At 42.1% G+C, this 16,942-nt stretch overlaps 1 protein-coding gene across 1 annotated transcript in view; it reads right to left on the bottom strand.

Moving 5' to 3' along the window:
• DNAH3 (dynein axonemal heavy chain 3) overlaps positions 1–16,942 on the bottom strand; it is a 245,542-nt gene that overhangs the window by 37,687 nt on the left and 190,913 nt on the right. Inside the window, 4 exon segments of the mRNA XM_075179716.1 lie at positions 1,986–2,151; positions 3,235–3,901; positions 9,135–9,278; positions 10,113–10,269. Coding sequence (XP_075035817.1) covers positions 1,986–2,151; positions 3,235–3,901; positions 9,135–9,278; positions 10,113–10,269 — 1,134 coding nt within the window.

Here is a 16,942-nt window from a genome sequence, read left to right as displayed (position 1 = left end):
AGCTATAATCCCTGACACTTGCCAAAAGCATGGAAGAGGTTAATTTCAGGAGAGACTGGGTGCTAGCTAAGATCTGGAGATGGTGAAAGCCAAGGATTACCCATTGTCTTCCACAGGACTGGCCCAGACATTGTGGCAGTAACGCAGCAGGGGAGCCACTGTAGAAGGCTGACTCATCTCCACTCCCACTCCAACCCCCTGGTCCAGCACCCACCAATAAAGGAGAGACCCGGGGGTTTGCTTGGGGGAGGGAAAAACACAGTGGGAATTTGACCATGGATATAAGGAGCCACTGACTGGTGTTGAGTTTCTGTGCTCAACCAGCAGACCTAGTGATCATCGCTGTGGGGACCTGTCATCACCTCACTCCATTGAGAGATACTCACAAAGTTCTGGGTAAATTGGTGCGCCCACAGGAGTGACATTGATACCCGGAGCCGCACCACCCTGGTGGAGAGTTGACCAAGCGTCCGGGAACAGCAAGATACGAGGACTCCCAGAAACTCCTGTTGACAGACTCTTGTCTGAGGAACTGTGGCATGACTAAGGTGGGTGGGTAACTTTGCTGAGACTTCTACTGACACTGGTGATCTGCTGACCTATTGTTTAAAGTGTGCATTCATATACTCTGTTGTGTTACTGTAGAAAGAGTAAAGATAATGTTGTATCTTTTGTTCTCCTCCTTGTGTGATTCCTGAACCTAATAGGGCATGGTAACCTTGGGAACTTTGGTTCTAAAAACCCCGGTATCCTCACAGGTAACTTCAGTGTTTAAAAAAAAAAATGGTATCTTCACAAACATATAAAGCTGTATTCACAACTGAAGTTTTTTTTAAAATGTTTGCTAAAAAATCTGACGGGAAATAAGATCGTGTTTGAAATGATTAACATGGATGAAAAAGCCCTTATTGAATGTTAATGTCTAAACTAAAAAAAGATATTTTTTTCTCCAACTTTTTTAATTAGTGACCAAAAAACAACAGTACTTAAAATCATTAATCTTTAGTTATTGCTACAAATAATGATAGTGCATTTGACAGGAACTTGCATTTCTACAATTGTGAAGTTAGCACGAATGAAGATTCGGCCAAAAAAAGATATTTAGTAGTGGAAAACATTCTTTTTGTGACTTTTGTGATTTTGACTGATAATGTTTACAATCTAAAAAAACATAATTCCAAAGGGATATAGTGTTCCCTGCATCCAGAATACAATACAGAATATTAAAAGCACCTTAACCTGCAAAACCAATTTCCTTCATTTTGCCTAATAGAAAGGAATGTATATTTGCAGATATAGTTTTCTGTAGGGTCTAATTTAAGAGTTTGTTTCTACTTCCTCCTTGCCTGCTGTCTGTCATTTATTGGACGTTCAGCTGCTCAAGTCTCCAGATTATGAAAAAGTACACCCCAGTGATTTCAGATCATACATGCCCACTGTTGTGCATTATGACGTGATTTGTGCCACCGTAGTCTCTAATCTGCCTGTCGCTAGGTCATGCTCACAAAATGTTGAATTGTCTGGGGATTATTGTAACTGAATAAAAGTGACAGAAGGCTTTGGGAGGAGATAGGCGATTGTGTGAAAGGTAGGGTCTGCTAGCTTATTAGCATCTTTATAGAAGCCACATAATGATGCACAACATGACTATTTCAGATATTTTTCACATAATAGTTACATTACACAAATACAACTGCAAAATAGAAAACAGGGTTAGAGTGCCTTTAAGAGTCTGGTTTGTTGCAATTACTATTTGTCTTAAAATTCAACATAACTGTATTGCTGAAGGGAAAAAAGAATGGATTTGGCTACTGAAGGAAGACAACATAACACACAACTTAATATCATGTTAAACCTTAATTTTCTCATTACATTTGTCTTGTTTTAATTAAACTGCAAAGTTAATTTAAATATACAAGAAAATATGTATATGTTTAACACAGTTATAAAGGGCAATGTAATTATCTGCAAAACATGTGACATACTCTTTCCTAACGTCATCGTCCAGATCCACATCTTCCAAGAATTTGTGGGCCACCATTTGTAAAGCATCAGTCGGCCATGTTTGGAACCAATCAATGGTACAGCAGTTGATCAACGATGGAAACATACGCAGCCGATTGCGAAAGGCATCACCAATAGGACTCATTGCTAATAAGATAATTACAGAGAAATTAGACAGAAATGTCATTGTTATACTGAATGTATAGGGCCTGATTAAAAGTTTTTAGTTTTGTTACCCGAACATACGCATAAAAGTATGGCCAACTAGCATGTGTATTTCGGTTCTTTTGATACACTGAATTTTATTAACACAATGAAGTTCATTCATAGACATATGGCACTATATGCGAATAGCCAATCAAATGGTTTTCTCACGCTCCAGCTATTCAAATGCAAGCTGCTCTAACTGGCTATTGATGGACAGTCCCCTTTCTATTCCTCCGCTTTGCAACTGTATTAGGTGCAGGTTCTCTCCTATTTGATTATTCTTGGATTATAACAGGACAGAAAAAAACATGATAACTATGGAGTTAGGAGTGAAATAAAGATGGAAACAAGGGTTTGGGTTTATATTTAGTTCTAATAAAGAATTATAATACTTGGGTCTGTTTATTTACTATTCATTAGGTTTGTGGAACTACATGTATATCCAAGTGGGGTCGGAATGAGCCCCAGTGCTATTCAGCAGGGGGATGGTTTTCACTGGGGGTGGGGGTACAAATTGTTTTGCGGACCAACCTTCTTTAGGCTGGCACACATTATGACATTATGAGACACTGCTTATGTTAGAGTGTACCCAGAACAGCCTGGCATAACTTGGTGCTGGTGTTAGCAGGGGAACCCCAAGCTCTTTATCCCCTGGATTAGCGGTAACCAGACCACTGGTCCTGCTAACTGTTCGGAAGGAGCATGTTTTGAAATATTTTTTATTTGTTTAACTTTTTTTAACTTGTAAATACAGGATGATGATCAGCATGATTAGCACATAACTTATCTTTACACCACAGCTTTGGTGGCGGCAAGTTTAATGCCGCCATTAAACTGACAATGTTAGTAACTGTAAGTAACTTGGGCTTGCACACTCCCAATCCAGACATCGGGTGCATGTTACATTCCACTGAATATTACACTTTGTTTTACTGCGCATGCACATTTTTCAGCCCGGGAAACCCATAGCTTCATGACCCAATGTATGACGTGTTAGACTCGTTCTGAGTTAGTTGTCCTTACCCAGCACTATGTGTAGATTGGCCTTGACTCTCTCGATGAAGAAGTTGTACATAGCCATGGGATTGGCTTCAATCTTTTTCCCTTCTGTCCTCGCTACGGACTGCATTTTGTCCACTATGTCTGCTTTTTCATCTGCCGGGAAGATATTTGGGACATCACCTGTGTTTAACAACATATTGATATCTTCTACAAATACCTCATCCTTGATTTGGTTATCGCAGAACAGGAAGACTGTGTTTTTGCCTGCGACCCCAGCTTGCCACATGACTTTCTTTACATCGTCCCGCCATTCATTGATGGTGTAGCTCTTTGTTATCTCAATTTGAAAGAGCTCAAATGAGTTCATGAAAGTAGCCAGTTTAGTAGCGCTTTGTCTCCCACTTCCTCCTATCCCGACCAGCAGCAGGTGACCGTTGTCCTGTTTCAACACCCGACAGATTCTTGAGATGTGTTCTATAGCAAACTTAAACATTACCAAAGACATTGGTGCTTTGCTAACATTATTGTACTCATCCAGGTAGTATTCCATGACTGATGTTAGCTGTTTCAGATCTGTGATTTCATCATATACTTTAACATCACTGTCATGTTTAAAATAGTCTCCAAAGAAGAGGCTTCGGATATTATCATCGACCACTTTTCCGGTGGGAGTCAGATGGCTTAGAACCTGGGGAATGAAAACAAAGATCACAGTGAGCGTTACTAATCCTCATCAATGAACTGTCCATAGCATTTTTATAGTGAGCCAACATATGAAATATTATCTATATTAAATACCACCTAAATGAAGCCTCAGAAAGTTAGACACATTTACTGCACTATTTATAGACAAAGTGAACCAGTTCTTGTGTTATTTAGAGGACTAGTTATAGTGACACAGTTGTTTCCAGGTACAGTCAGGTCCATAAATATTGGGACATCTACACAATTCTCATATTTTAGGCTCTATACACCACCACAATAGATTAGAAATGAAACAAACAAGATGTGTTTTAACTGTAGATTTTCAGCTTTAATTTGAGGGAATTTACATCCAAATCAGGTGAACAGTGTAGGAAGTACAACGGTTTCTATATGTGCCTCCCACTTTTTAAGGGACCAAAGTAGTGGGACAAACTAAACAATATTACATAAAACTTTCACTTTTTAATACTTTTTTGCAAATCCTTTGCAGTCAATTACAGCCTGAAGTCTGGAAAGCATAGACATCACCAGACGCTGGGTTTCATCCCTAGTGATGATCTGCCAGGCCTCTACTGCAAATGTCTTCAGTTCCTGCTTATTCTTGGGGCTTTTTCCCTTCAGTTTTGTCTTCATCAAGTGAAATGCATGCTCAATCGGATTCAAATCAGGTGATTGACTTGGCCATTGCATAACATTCCACTTGTTAGCCTTAAAAAATTCTTTGGTTGCTTTTGCAGTATGCTTCGGGTCATTGTCCATCTGCACTGTGAAGCGCTGTCCAATGAGTTCTGCAGCATTTGACTGAATATGAACAGATAATATTGCCTGAAACACTTCAGAATTCATCCTGCTGCTTTTGTCAGCAGTCACATCATCAATAAATACAAGGGAACCAGTTCCATTGGCTGACATACATGCCCACGTCATGATACTATCACCACCATGCTTCACCGATGAGGTGGTATGTTTTGGATCATGAGCAGTTCCTTTCCTTCTCCATACTCTTCTCTTCCCATCACTCTGGTACAAGTTGATATTTGTCTCATCTGTCCATAGGATGTTGTTCCAGAACTGTAATGGTTTATTTAGATGTTGTTTGCCAAACTCTAATCTGGTCTTCCTGTTTTTGTGGCTCACAAATGATTTACATCGTGTGGTGAACTCTCTATATTCACGCTTGAGAAGTCTTCTCTTGATTGTTGACTTTGACACATATACTCCTACCTCCTGGAGAGTGTTCTTGATTTGGCCAACTGTTGTGAAGGGGTTTTTCTTAACCAGGGAAAAAATTCTTCTGTCATCCACCACAGTTGTTTTCCGTGGTCTTCTGGGTCTTTTGGTGTTGCTGAGCTCTCCGGTGCGTTCTTTCTTTCTAAGAATGTTCCAAACAGTTGATTTGGCCACACCTAATGTTTTTGCTATCTCTCTGATGGGTTTGTTTTGATTTTTCAGCCTAATGATGGCTTGCTTCACTGATAGTGACAGCTCTTTGGATCTCATATTGAGAGTCGACAGCAACAGATTGCAAATGCAAATGTCACACCTAGAATCAACTCCAGATCTTTTACCTGCTTAATTGATGATGAAATAATGAGGGAATAGCCCACACATGTCCATGAAATAGTTTTGGAGTCGATTGTCCCATTACTTTTGGTCCCTTAAAAAGTGGGAGGTACATATAGAAACCGTTGCAATTACTACACCGTTTACCTGATTTGGATGTAAATTTCCTCAAATTAAAGCTGAAAGTCTGCAGTTAAAGCACATCTTGTTTGTTTCATTTCAAATCTATTGTGGTGGTGTATAGAGCACAAAATATGAGAATTGTATCAATGTCCCAATATTTATGGACCTGACTGTATATTAAAGTTAGCTTCTAAAGATTGACTTGGGATGTCTGCTCTTTATACCCAGAACAACGTTATTTTAATATATGACTGCATATACCTCCTTGACTCACTCTGCTAATCTTTATTAGGGCAAAATAATGTGCAGGGATTGATGTGATGGCTTTAATATTCTCTGCATCGGCAGCATAATATGGTGTTGCTAAATAAATAAAGTTTAATAATAAAGTAATTAATGATCAGCAAAAAATGTGGACCAGTAACACTTCTTCCTACTTGTTAGCCAAGTGTATTTCAATGTGCAAACCCAGTGGTCTTTGGAAACATCCCTGCAAAAGTAATCTGCAGCTAGTTTCGTGTGTTGGCTGATGGTCTGGAGGCAGTAAAGAAACAGATTAAAGTCCAGCCTTCTGCCACATTAGGACCATTCCCTTTATTCACTTAAACTATTCTATTTCTGCCCTATAACACTGTGCAGTTAAACTTCATGTATGTCTTAAATTAATCATGATATAACATTGAGATTGCCTTCATTACATTTGTCACTTTTTGTGTTTGAAGCTTTTTGTTTCATTGGTCAGAATGCACCTAGAAATGGGATTTCCTGAAGAAAGGCAACTGGAAGGTACAAAATGCCCCCCATTATAAGGGTTGGACTGAGATCAATCTCTGGGACCACAGAGGATCTGGAGAAATCAAATCTTTTTTTTGGGGTGGGGCAAACGCTGTGCGCCCAACCACATAAAAGGGCACATCCTCTTGCCACTATATCTTATTTAAAACAATCCTGTCCCACCAAACAAAATCTTGCATTTACACTTCAGTTCAAACTAGGCGTACTCCTGCTCCTAATCCCCACTTGGCAAGGACACCATTGAATCACGGAACTCCTATCAGCCGAAGCAAACATTTGCAGCCACTATTTTGTCCAGGTCCCTCTTAGAAACAGGTACAGTTGCAAAGAGGTAGGCGCATGACATCACATAAGAGAATTTGCGTTGTCGTTGTGCATTATTTCAGTTCGTAAATGAACCTTAATGTTTTGCTATGTTCTCCAAAATTAAAACTGCAGGTCAATTTATCAGCAATTGTTTTCAAAGGAACTAGAGGTAATTTAGCATTGATTCTAACTAGACCTGCATATTTCATACATTTCTACCAGGTAGCCTATGACCATAATTTATGAAGTCAAATTATCACACAATGTAATGTTAAATTATTCTCTGATTTAAAAATATGAAACTGCTACTCAACTGTCATATATAAAGGCTGCTCAAGCAGAATATAAGAGTATATACAATGCAGGATGTAGACATCGTGGTCTAACTTGTCCAGAATAATGCAACCATTCCAAGAACCAGACAATTAATGTTTTATGATAGGAGCTGTAATAGTAGAAATTATCTGTAACCTTGTTATGTACTGTGCTGTAAGATGTGCCCTGTGATGTGGTATTAGCCACTGTGCCCATAGAGAAGCAATAATGATTAATGAATGGGCACAAAATAACCATAACGTCTTGTTCTCACCATAGTGCTCAACAACCAACCATGACCATTTTCTGTCATAAGCCATTTTAGGAGCTGAAAGGTTCCCTGCAGTGTCCTTAAATTGGGTTAGTGGTAGAAAGTTTGGTGTGTTTAGGAAAACGGCAACACCGCATGGCCCAACCTTTAAAAAGTGTTTAGTTCTGATAATGGTAACGATATCAGGTGCTCCTTTATATAAAGCAACCATCATCTTAAGTCCCGATGAAGGCTCAAACCTTCACTGCCACATACCTCAAAGTAATAATTTCATAAACTACTGCTATATACAATAAATACATGTATCCAATAGATTATAATTGTGCCATAAGTGGCTTATATACTAATTAACACACACACAATAGCTATAAGCAATATGTATTTTCTAAATGTTAGATATTACAATCTATACTATAATTATACTTCTGAAAACCATGTATGAGTATTTGCGTTTCAACTCATTATTATGTGGATAGTATAAATACTACTTAATTCTTCTAAATCCTTTAAATATTATGGTTACATTATCGGTAATATAGCACTGGAAAATACAACACATAATATTATTTTAAAAAATCTTCTATCTCACTAACTCCAATCACTCTGCCAATAAATGTGTCCACTTTACCCCACCCCCTACCTGTGCTACTTGGATAGCCCACTGATTATCACCTCATATCGCCATTCTTTCTTACACTTATAATCCCACCCTTTGGGGTATGCAAATTCTTGCCCAATCCACACAGTCTCTCCTTTTCTCTTTCTCCTTTATATTCTTTTTTTTTTCAACGTATTCTTACTTAAAATATTTTTTGATACGCTCTAATTATTGTTTCTCAAATCAACAATTTACATATCTTGGGCCTGATTCATTAGGGAAAGTAAAGCAAATGAGTAATTTTGCACCTAGGCAAAACCATGTTGCGTTGGAGGGGGAACTAAATTTAAAATGTGGGGACAGATTTATAGTTGGGGCAGGACATTTCCTAGATCAACTTTAAATTTCAGTGCAAAAATAAAGCTATCGAGTATTTGTGTGCTACATGAAAAGACAGCTAGTATTTAACTTGTGTGCAAAAAAATAAACTAATTTGCACCCCTTGCATTGAAACATGGTTTTGTCCAGGAGAAAACTTACAGCCCGACATGAACTACACCAGACCTGTCCTACGAAATCCACTATTCTGTATAAACTGCAACGGTATAGAGCAAAAGGCACCCAGCTGGAGGTATAGCCCAAGGCCTGTTATCCACCAACGCTGCACCCACAGTAGTTGTACCACTGTGTGCAGTTAGCAGCCAAGCCTCAAGCTAACTATTATATTGACATCATAAATATAACTATGCCCCTGTGACTTTACTTAACTCTTCCCATTGTTTTTTTTTCTTGTCTCTACTCCTTGGTACTTATGATACATGTCCTGGAATTGTAATAACAATATATCATGTCTGTTTTATTTTATGGCCTTTCTTTCTTGTATACGTTTGGACAAACGTAATGAAAACATGACAGTTAAAAATAAAAATGCAAAAAAAGAAATTAGTGATTTTCCTAGACTACTACAAAATTTCATCAGTTCTCATGGGCATTCATGTAGCTCAAGTCCTGAAAAAATCCTAAAAACGATAAAACTAACAAAAGCTATGTGTGTCTTTACACAAACCACCAGTAGTTTTGTTCTAACCACTATGTTTTATCCCTAAAAGATTAGCAGCAGTAATGCTCCCCACCCAACACATCAGTAGTGGCTATACTCTGCGTCTAAGAAAGTTTTCAGAAAGTTCCCCGTAAGGTAAAATAATGTGAGTCAACAGTGTGTTGCGTGTATATAATACATCATACCTTGTCCACACTCTGCTTAAAGCAATTGGACGTTGTCTCTTTTACCATGTTGAAGAAAATCTGCCTGTCCTCGGGGTCAATTAATCTGTCGTAAAATACACGGTAAACTTCATGTATCCAAAGTCGGATCAATTTATCATTGTCCTGGAATACACATAAAATATGTCAAAATGAATTAAGTTTAATAATAAAAAAAAACAACTGTTAGTACACCACTCAGTCTGTATTTAACGTCTCCTTGTGTATTGTAGCTGGAGCGCTAAAAAGAAGAACCTGCAATAGACCAAGTGTTGTCACATTGTGTTAAACAATAAAAGTATAAATGCACTTACAAGCAGGTCCGCCATCAGGGGGGTACGTGTAGCACAGCACTATGGGGCCCGACCAACCCTGGGTCCAAACACATATTTTAGGGCAAGGGGACCTCTGCAGTGAATTAAAGGATGCTGCATCGGACAGTGTGTCCACCTCCACTCCCAAGATGTGGGGGGCACTACGGCTGCCACCATTTGCTCCAGTCCCAAAAGAGAGGCTCCTTGATGACATCACATAGCTAATGACATCATGAGGTAAGTTAACTACTGCAGGGATTAGATAGGCCTGGGGACAATGGGGGTGGGGTGAGAGAGAAGGTAGGGGCTCTGTCTGTTACATGTGTACTAGGCCCACAATTTCAGCTGGCAGCCACAAATAAAATAGGCATAAAGTGGGTTAAAGCTTTCAGTCTCCTCCTGCTACCTGTTTCTTAGTCTCCTACAACAGGCAATTGGAGAACACTCCCTTTGTTTTTACAGTTGTACCTTCAAACTGCATATCTGATTTACACTGTTATGCCATTATTAGTCTTTGACTGATCATTAATATCATGTATTTATTTAACACACAGACACACACACAGTCTCATACTAAGAATATGTTGACTTCTTGTATTTTAAAACGAATTATTTTATTACATAAGATCCATAGATCCCACATTACCTGTAGGTGAGTGTATGGACACAATAACACTCCTCTGACCACCCGAGAGAAGTCTCGTAAGTTAAAGACATAATGAGATTTTGAAGGGGTTGGCAGGAACTTCTCAACAGCTGTTTTGTAAATTGCCATTGTTGCTTGTATCATAAGCTTGCCGGATCTGCAACAGAACACATTAAACCTTACTATCTCAAAACACAGGAAAAAACAATTTGGCATGTACAGTACATAAAATGTCAGTTCTGCTTGATAAAAACCTAGAATGATTCATTATATGCTTTGAAGCTGAGTGTATTTTCATAACACAATGTGCCTCCTTCCATTCATTTTGAGTAGCCCTTGTGCCTTATTGGTCGGCTAAGTCCCACATTACAAACATTTTCAGTATATTATTCAAAAGCAATACATAAAAAAAAACACAACACAACAACTACCCCCTCCTCCGTATACTTGTGACCTGTACAATTTCCTGGAAACACCACCAAGGGCCCCTGGGGTCTGGAACTTACTGACCGGCTGGTTCATTCTCTACATGACCTGCGTGCCCTCCCACTGTGCAGAAAATAAGAGAAGCAGGCAGAAGAGTCTGCTTCTCCAACACAGCACCGATGGAGAAGGTAAGTGTGAGTGGGGGAGGGGGAGGGGGGGGAGCAGGCACTTACTCTAATGCGGATGGAGGCTGGGCTATTTATTTAATGGTGAGAGTGGGTGCTAATTATAGTGGGTAGGAGATATTAATTTATTAGTTGAAACAATTTATTTAATGGCGGGGGCTATTTAATTGAACAGTGGGGTCGTGGTAATACCTACTCATTTAAGGTAGGGTGAAGGGACTACTTATTTAATGCTCGGGTGGCTTTGGGCTGTTATTGTAACTTACATTAATTCTATTTTGGGTTGGTTGCAGGGAGGGAGGTCTAATTATTAAACGTGGATGCTATTGAATTAAGTTTCGGGCTAGTTGTGGGGAGGGAGGCCTAGAGGCTTCACTCATTGCTATACTTTCCTTAGTTCATGTACCCATCCTTTTTTCCAAACAGGGCCCCAACATATCATGATCCAAACAAGTAGAAACTGAGTTAAGACATGAGCAGCAGCAGGGAGTGAAAGCTGCAAGAACAGCTAGGAGAGAGCAGGACAGTCTACTAATTGTCCTGATTCTGGCGGAGCAGTCTGGATTTTGGGTGACTATCCCGCTCAGTCATGGCTTTATCCTGACTGCATGGATACTTCCTGCTTCACACTGCTCTGCTTGTGGAGGGGGAGCTGCGAGCACCTAACAATAGCACGCACAGCATTGCCCGTGTATTTGAAGGAGATGGGCTGAGGTTGGTCATGCTCACTTAGACTACTAGCGGGGTGCCAAGGAAACCCCCTCTAGAAATCCTGTGTTTGTCTTTGCTGTTCACGGCATTTAAGAATCGGAGGTTATTTTTTGTGTATAGAAAGCTGGAGGGTTTTCAGTAATAAGCATAAATTGTATTACGAATGTAATTTCTATCCTAATTCTTTGAAAATGTATTCAATCAGCAGATAATTGTTGATTTTACCAAACAAGAAATGAAGCTACTTCAAAGCAAGTGATTTCCAATATTGTTACAGCATGAAAAGAGATATGGCTTCTAAATGTTTCTATTAAAACCCAGACACGTTGTCACGAACCGTGGCGGTGCCCAGCCGCCGCTACCCTCTCGCATGCCTCCCGGCCGTCACTATGGCGACTGGGACGTCACTTCCGGGGGTTGTACTGGCGGCTGCCTAGGCAACGGTCGGGACGCTGTTACTGTTAGTGCCGCGTCCCGGCATTAGCTCCAGCCGAACGCGTGCGCAATATGGCCAGTTAGGGTTAATCAGCCACCTGTGGCTATAGCGATGCCTGCTCCTATTCGCTGGTACTGGTATTTAAGGCAGGGAGGGCTTAGCCTCCCTGCCGGTAATAGCTCAGTGCTCCTGTGCCTAGCCTGCTCCTGTGCCTCTGTGGTGTATTGCCTTTGGAATTTTAACTACCCGTGTATGACCCATTGCATGTCTACTGGATTTTGCCGTCTCGCCTGTGTCCCTGATCTTTTGGCCTGTACCCCGGATTCTGCTGACTTGCTCGTGACCCCAACCCTTTGGCGTGTTCTTGACTATCCCTTTCTGTAAGTGACCTCTGACCTCGGCTCGTTCTCTGGAAACACGGTCTGCCATAGCTCTCCGTTCCTGGGTTTTTCGCAAGCCAGTACACATCTCACGACCCTCCGTTTGTCTGCAGCCAGATCTGTCCCCACCACTAGGGGCAACAGTGAACACCAGACTTTCAGAGTAGACTCTGGGTTTTGCCGTACCGGTTTGAGGGGTTCCTAACACGATCATGGCTGAAACCTGACCTTTAAATGGCAAGCCACAATTAAGGACAACACCAAGTTTCTGCAAATGATCAGAGTTTTGCAACCTCAAACCCCCAAGCTTAAGTCCAGTTGGTTGGCCCAGCTGTGATCTTGTTATTTGACATTAAGCTCCTATCATAAAATCAGTGGAAACAGTGGAATGTGTTGGGCATTCTTAAGGATTCTGGAAGTTTCAGTCTGAACGACACTGGGTTGATTTGTTTCAGGATGGGAAAAGGTCCGATAAACTTGGGTCCAAGTTTCTTGCACGGTTGGCGAGGTCTGATATTTCGAGTAGATAACCACACAAGATCTCCAACCTTGGAAGAACAGGCAGAACGGTGCAGGTCAGCAAAAACTTCGGACCTAAAGGAGGCCCGAAGTAAGGACTGATGTACCAACTTCCAGATCCTCCTAAGTCGGCTGGCCGTAGACCTATATTCTGATGGTTTATCAGCAGACAAAGAAGACAACAAATTGGCTCTGGGATGATACCCAAGGTTGCAGTAGAAAGGAGAGTGCTGGGATGAGGAGTGACATGCATTATTGTAGGCAAACTCAGCCCATAGAAGAAGATCCACCCAGTTGTCATGGTTTTTTGATATATACAATCGCATATATTGTTCTAGGGACTGATTCACCCTTTCAGTTTGTCCGTTAGACTGTGGATGGTAGGCAGATGATAAGCTTAGACTAATACCTAGCAATGAGCAAAACGATCTCCAAAAAGCTGCAATGAACTGAGACCCGCGATCGGACACAATATTTTCAGGAAGACCATGGAGACGAAACACATGTTTGATGAATAATGAAGCCAGCATGCGTGCAGAAGGTAATTTAGTCAAAGGGATAAAATGAGCCATTTTACTGAACTGATCCACTGTTACCCAGATGGTGTTGCACCCAAAAGATGGAGGTAAGTCGACAATAAAGTCCATGGACAAGTGGGTCCATGGTCTGACTGAAACAGGCAAGGGCAACAATAAGCCAGTAGGAGATTTCCGGGGAATCTTGTTTTGGAACAGAGATTGCAAGATAAAATATATTCTCTGACATCCGCAGATAATGATGGCCACCAGACAACACGAGAAAGGATTTTGATGGTCTTTGTAACACCGGGATGTCCAGAAGTCTTGTTGTCATAACACTCTGAGAGGACCGACTTCCTAAGATGTACCGGCACAAAGAGTTTGTCCGCTGGAGTTTCAGGAGGTGCCTGTGGTTGAAATTGTTGAAGGGTCTTACTAAGTTCCTGCGTGAAGGCAATCAAAATAGAGGAAGGGGGAACAATGGAACAGGGTTCAGAGACTAGAGCTTGAGAAGAGACAAAACTGTGAGACAAGGCATCAGCTCTGAGGTCTTTGAGCCAGGCCGGTAGGTGATAACGAAGCGAAAAGGGGAGAATGTCACGACTAAGTATAGCGTACCTGCTATCGTTGGCACTACTCGGAGGAAGGTGCGGAGTCTAACGTGCCCCTGGTATTCACCAGGGACCCCCGCAAGGAGGTATGGACTCAGCTGCAGGGAACACGCAGGTCGCGGTCCTTCCACGAGTCAGGTAGCGAAGCCCGAGAGGAATGTCAGCCAGACCGGTTCGGCAATGGTGCGGGCAATGCAGGTACACAAGGAGAATCCGAAGGGGTGATGAGTCTAGCCGGGTCGGTAACGTTCTGACAGCGAGGTACAAAAGGGAGATCCAAAGAGTAGTCAAGGCAATCCGGGTCACAAAGGTCACAGGCAAACAGCAATAATCAGGAGAAGGGCAAAGGTCAGGAAATGGGCAATCACAGGAATACACTAGAAACGCTGGAGGACAGGAGGACCTGAAACTCTGGCACTGGAGGTGGGACCATGGAAAGCTTAAATTCATCTGATGCCCAATCAACTTCAGCGCTGCAGCGCTGTCATCATATTAGCGCCGTAGCGCTTCCTGAATGCAGCGTCCCGTTGCCTAGCAACGGGAACGCTTTCACTGCTGTAGCCGGGTGGCCGAGCGGGGCGGAAGTGACGCGTCTGGTTGCCTAGCGCTGAGCAGCACAGCGGGACATCCGTCCCGATCTCACAGGCGGCGCCTGACAGAGAAGCAGAGAGACCACCGCACCTGCCTAGAATTTAACCTTTTGGCAGACTCTATGTAGGATAGGTTCTTGTTGTCTGTATATACTGTGATTACGTATTTAGCACCTTCAAGCCAGTGGAGCCATTCCTCCAATGCCCACTTGACGGCCAGCAACTTCCGATTGCCAACATCGTAATGTCCCTTGGCAGAAGAAAATCTTCGAGTTAAGTAGGCACAGAGATGAAGGTGATGGTCCTTCAAGTCTTTTTGGGATAGCACTGCTCCCACACCTACATCAGAGGCATCCACTTCAATGATAAATGGAAGGTCAGGATTTGGATGTCTAAGCACATGTGCTGACACAAAGGCCTGTTTCAAATCTTCATAGGCAGAGATAGCAATTGGAGACCATTTTTTTGTGTCAGCTCCCTTGCAGGTCAAGGCTGTTATAGGAGCAACGAGAGTAGAAAAGGAGCTGATAAATTTTCTATAATAGTTAGCGAACCCTAGTAACCTTTGTATTGCTTTAAGATTCGAGGGTCGAACCCAGTCGAGAATGGCCTGCACCTTCACGGGATCCATGGCGAATCCATCCGGAGAGATGACATACCCCAAAAATGTGACTGTGGGAACCTCGAACTCGCATTTTTCTAATTTAGCGTAGAGTTGATGATGGCAAGTTTGATGATGAGTTTCCGAAGAACTAGTTGTACATGTTCACGATGTTGTTTACGGGACTGAGAATAGATCAGGATGTCATCTTGGTAGACGACTACAAAGGAGCCCAGAAATTCACAAAGGACGTCATTAATTAGGTCTTGAAAGACGGCTGGAGTGTTACTGAGGCCAAAAGGCATGACGAGGTATTCATAGTGGCCTGTTTGGGTATTGAAGGCCGTTTTCCACTCGTTGTCTTCACGAATATGAATCAGGTTGTATGATCCTCGGAGGTCAATCATAGAGTAGATCCTGGCTCCCTTAAGCTGGTCAAAGATGACCGAAATAAGTGGCAAAGGGTATGTATTTTTTATGGTTATCTTATTCAACCCTCGGTAGTCAATACAGGGCCTCAGGCTGCTGTCCTTCTTGGCCACAAAGAAGAAGCCTGCCCCTGCAGGTGACTTGGAAGGCCTAATAAAGCCTTTTCACAGATTTTCCTCTACGTATGATTCCATGGCTAATGTCTCTGGAATAGACAGGGCGTATAACCTTCCCTTGGATAATTTGGAACCTGGGATAAGATCAATCGCACAGTCGTACTCCCGGTGAGGAGGGAGAATATCTGCTTCCTTCCTGGAAAAAACATTGAGAAATTCCCGATAAGGAAAGGGTAGCTGCTCTGGTCAAGTATGAGTAACCCTAAGTGGCAAGGATAAACAGGAGGAGGAGCACAGAGAGCTCCACCTGGTTATCTCACCTGTAGTCCATTCGATACTGGGATCATGGAGGACCAACCACGGATAACCCAGGATAAGCGGTACCGAAGGACAATGAATTAAGTACAGAGAGATGATCTCAGAGTGAAGGGCACCCATCTTCAGCAGAAGAGGAGGCGAGCGATGATGGATCTCACCTTTGTTCAAGCGATTCCCATCTAGCCCGTGTACAGCGATAATAGTTTCCAGAGGAACAGCTGAGAAACCCAGGGACCGGGCAAGCGTCAAGTCTAAAAAGTTTCCAGTGGCTCCACTATCCACAAATGCAGGAATAGAAATTTCCTGTCCACCGTACAAGAGTTGGCCAGGTATTAGTAGGGAATCCTTTGGAGAGATTACCTGTAGGCCTAAGTGTACACTCTCCATGTTCACCTGGCCTGGTCTTTCCCCGGTCTGAGGAGGCAAGAACGGAGCAAATGGCCCTTCTCTCTGCAGTATAAGCAGAGGGCCCAGATTGCGTCTCCGAGTGCGTCTCCGAGGATTTTCCTTCTCAGCTTCCCTTTCTCTGTATCTTCTGTCAATTCGAATGGCTAATTGCATGAGTTCCTCTAGCGATCCAGCAGTAGGATACTGTACAAGCGCGTCCTTAATTCGTTTGGACAGACCCAATCGGAACTGACTACGAAGAGCTGGGTCATTCCATTCACAGTCTAAAGACAAACACCTGAAGTCGGAGCAGTAATCTTCAGCAGAACGTCATCCTTGCGTTAAGGACCGCAGTTGCGCTTCTGCAGAGGCCACTCGATCCAGGTCGTCATAGATCAAACCAAGAGCTTGAAAGAATGCGTCCACAGATTGTAGCTGAGAACTTTTAGGATCCAAGCTGAACGCCCAAGATTGAGGATCCTCTTGAAGAAGGGAGATAATAATTCCCACTCTTTGCTGAGGTGATCCGGACGAAAGTGGCTTTAGTTTGAAATAGAGTTTGCAGCTTTCACGAAAATTGCGGAAGAGTCTGCGGTCTCCCGA

The sequence above is a fragment of the Mixophyes fleayi genome, chromosome 7 (assembly GCF_038048845.1).
Source record: "Mixophyes fleayi isolate aMixFle1 chromosome 7, aMixFle1.hap1, whole genome shotgun sequence".
NCBI classification, from domain to species: domain Eukaryota; kingdom Metazoa; phylum Chordata; class Amphibia; order Anura; family Limnodynastidae; genus Mixophyes; species Mixophyes fleayi.
The sequence above is the reverse complement of the archived record's forward strand: the minus strand, read 5'-3'. Positions and strand labels throughout refer to the sequence as shown.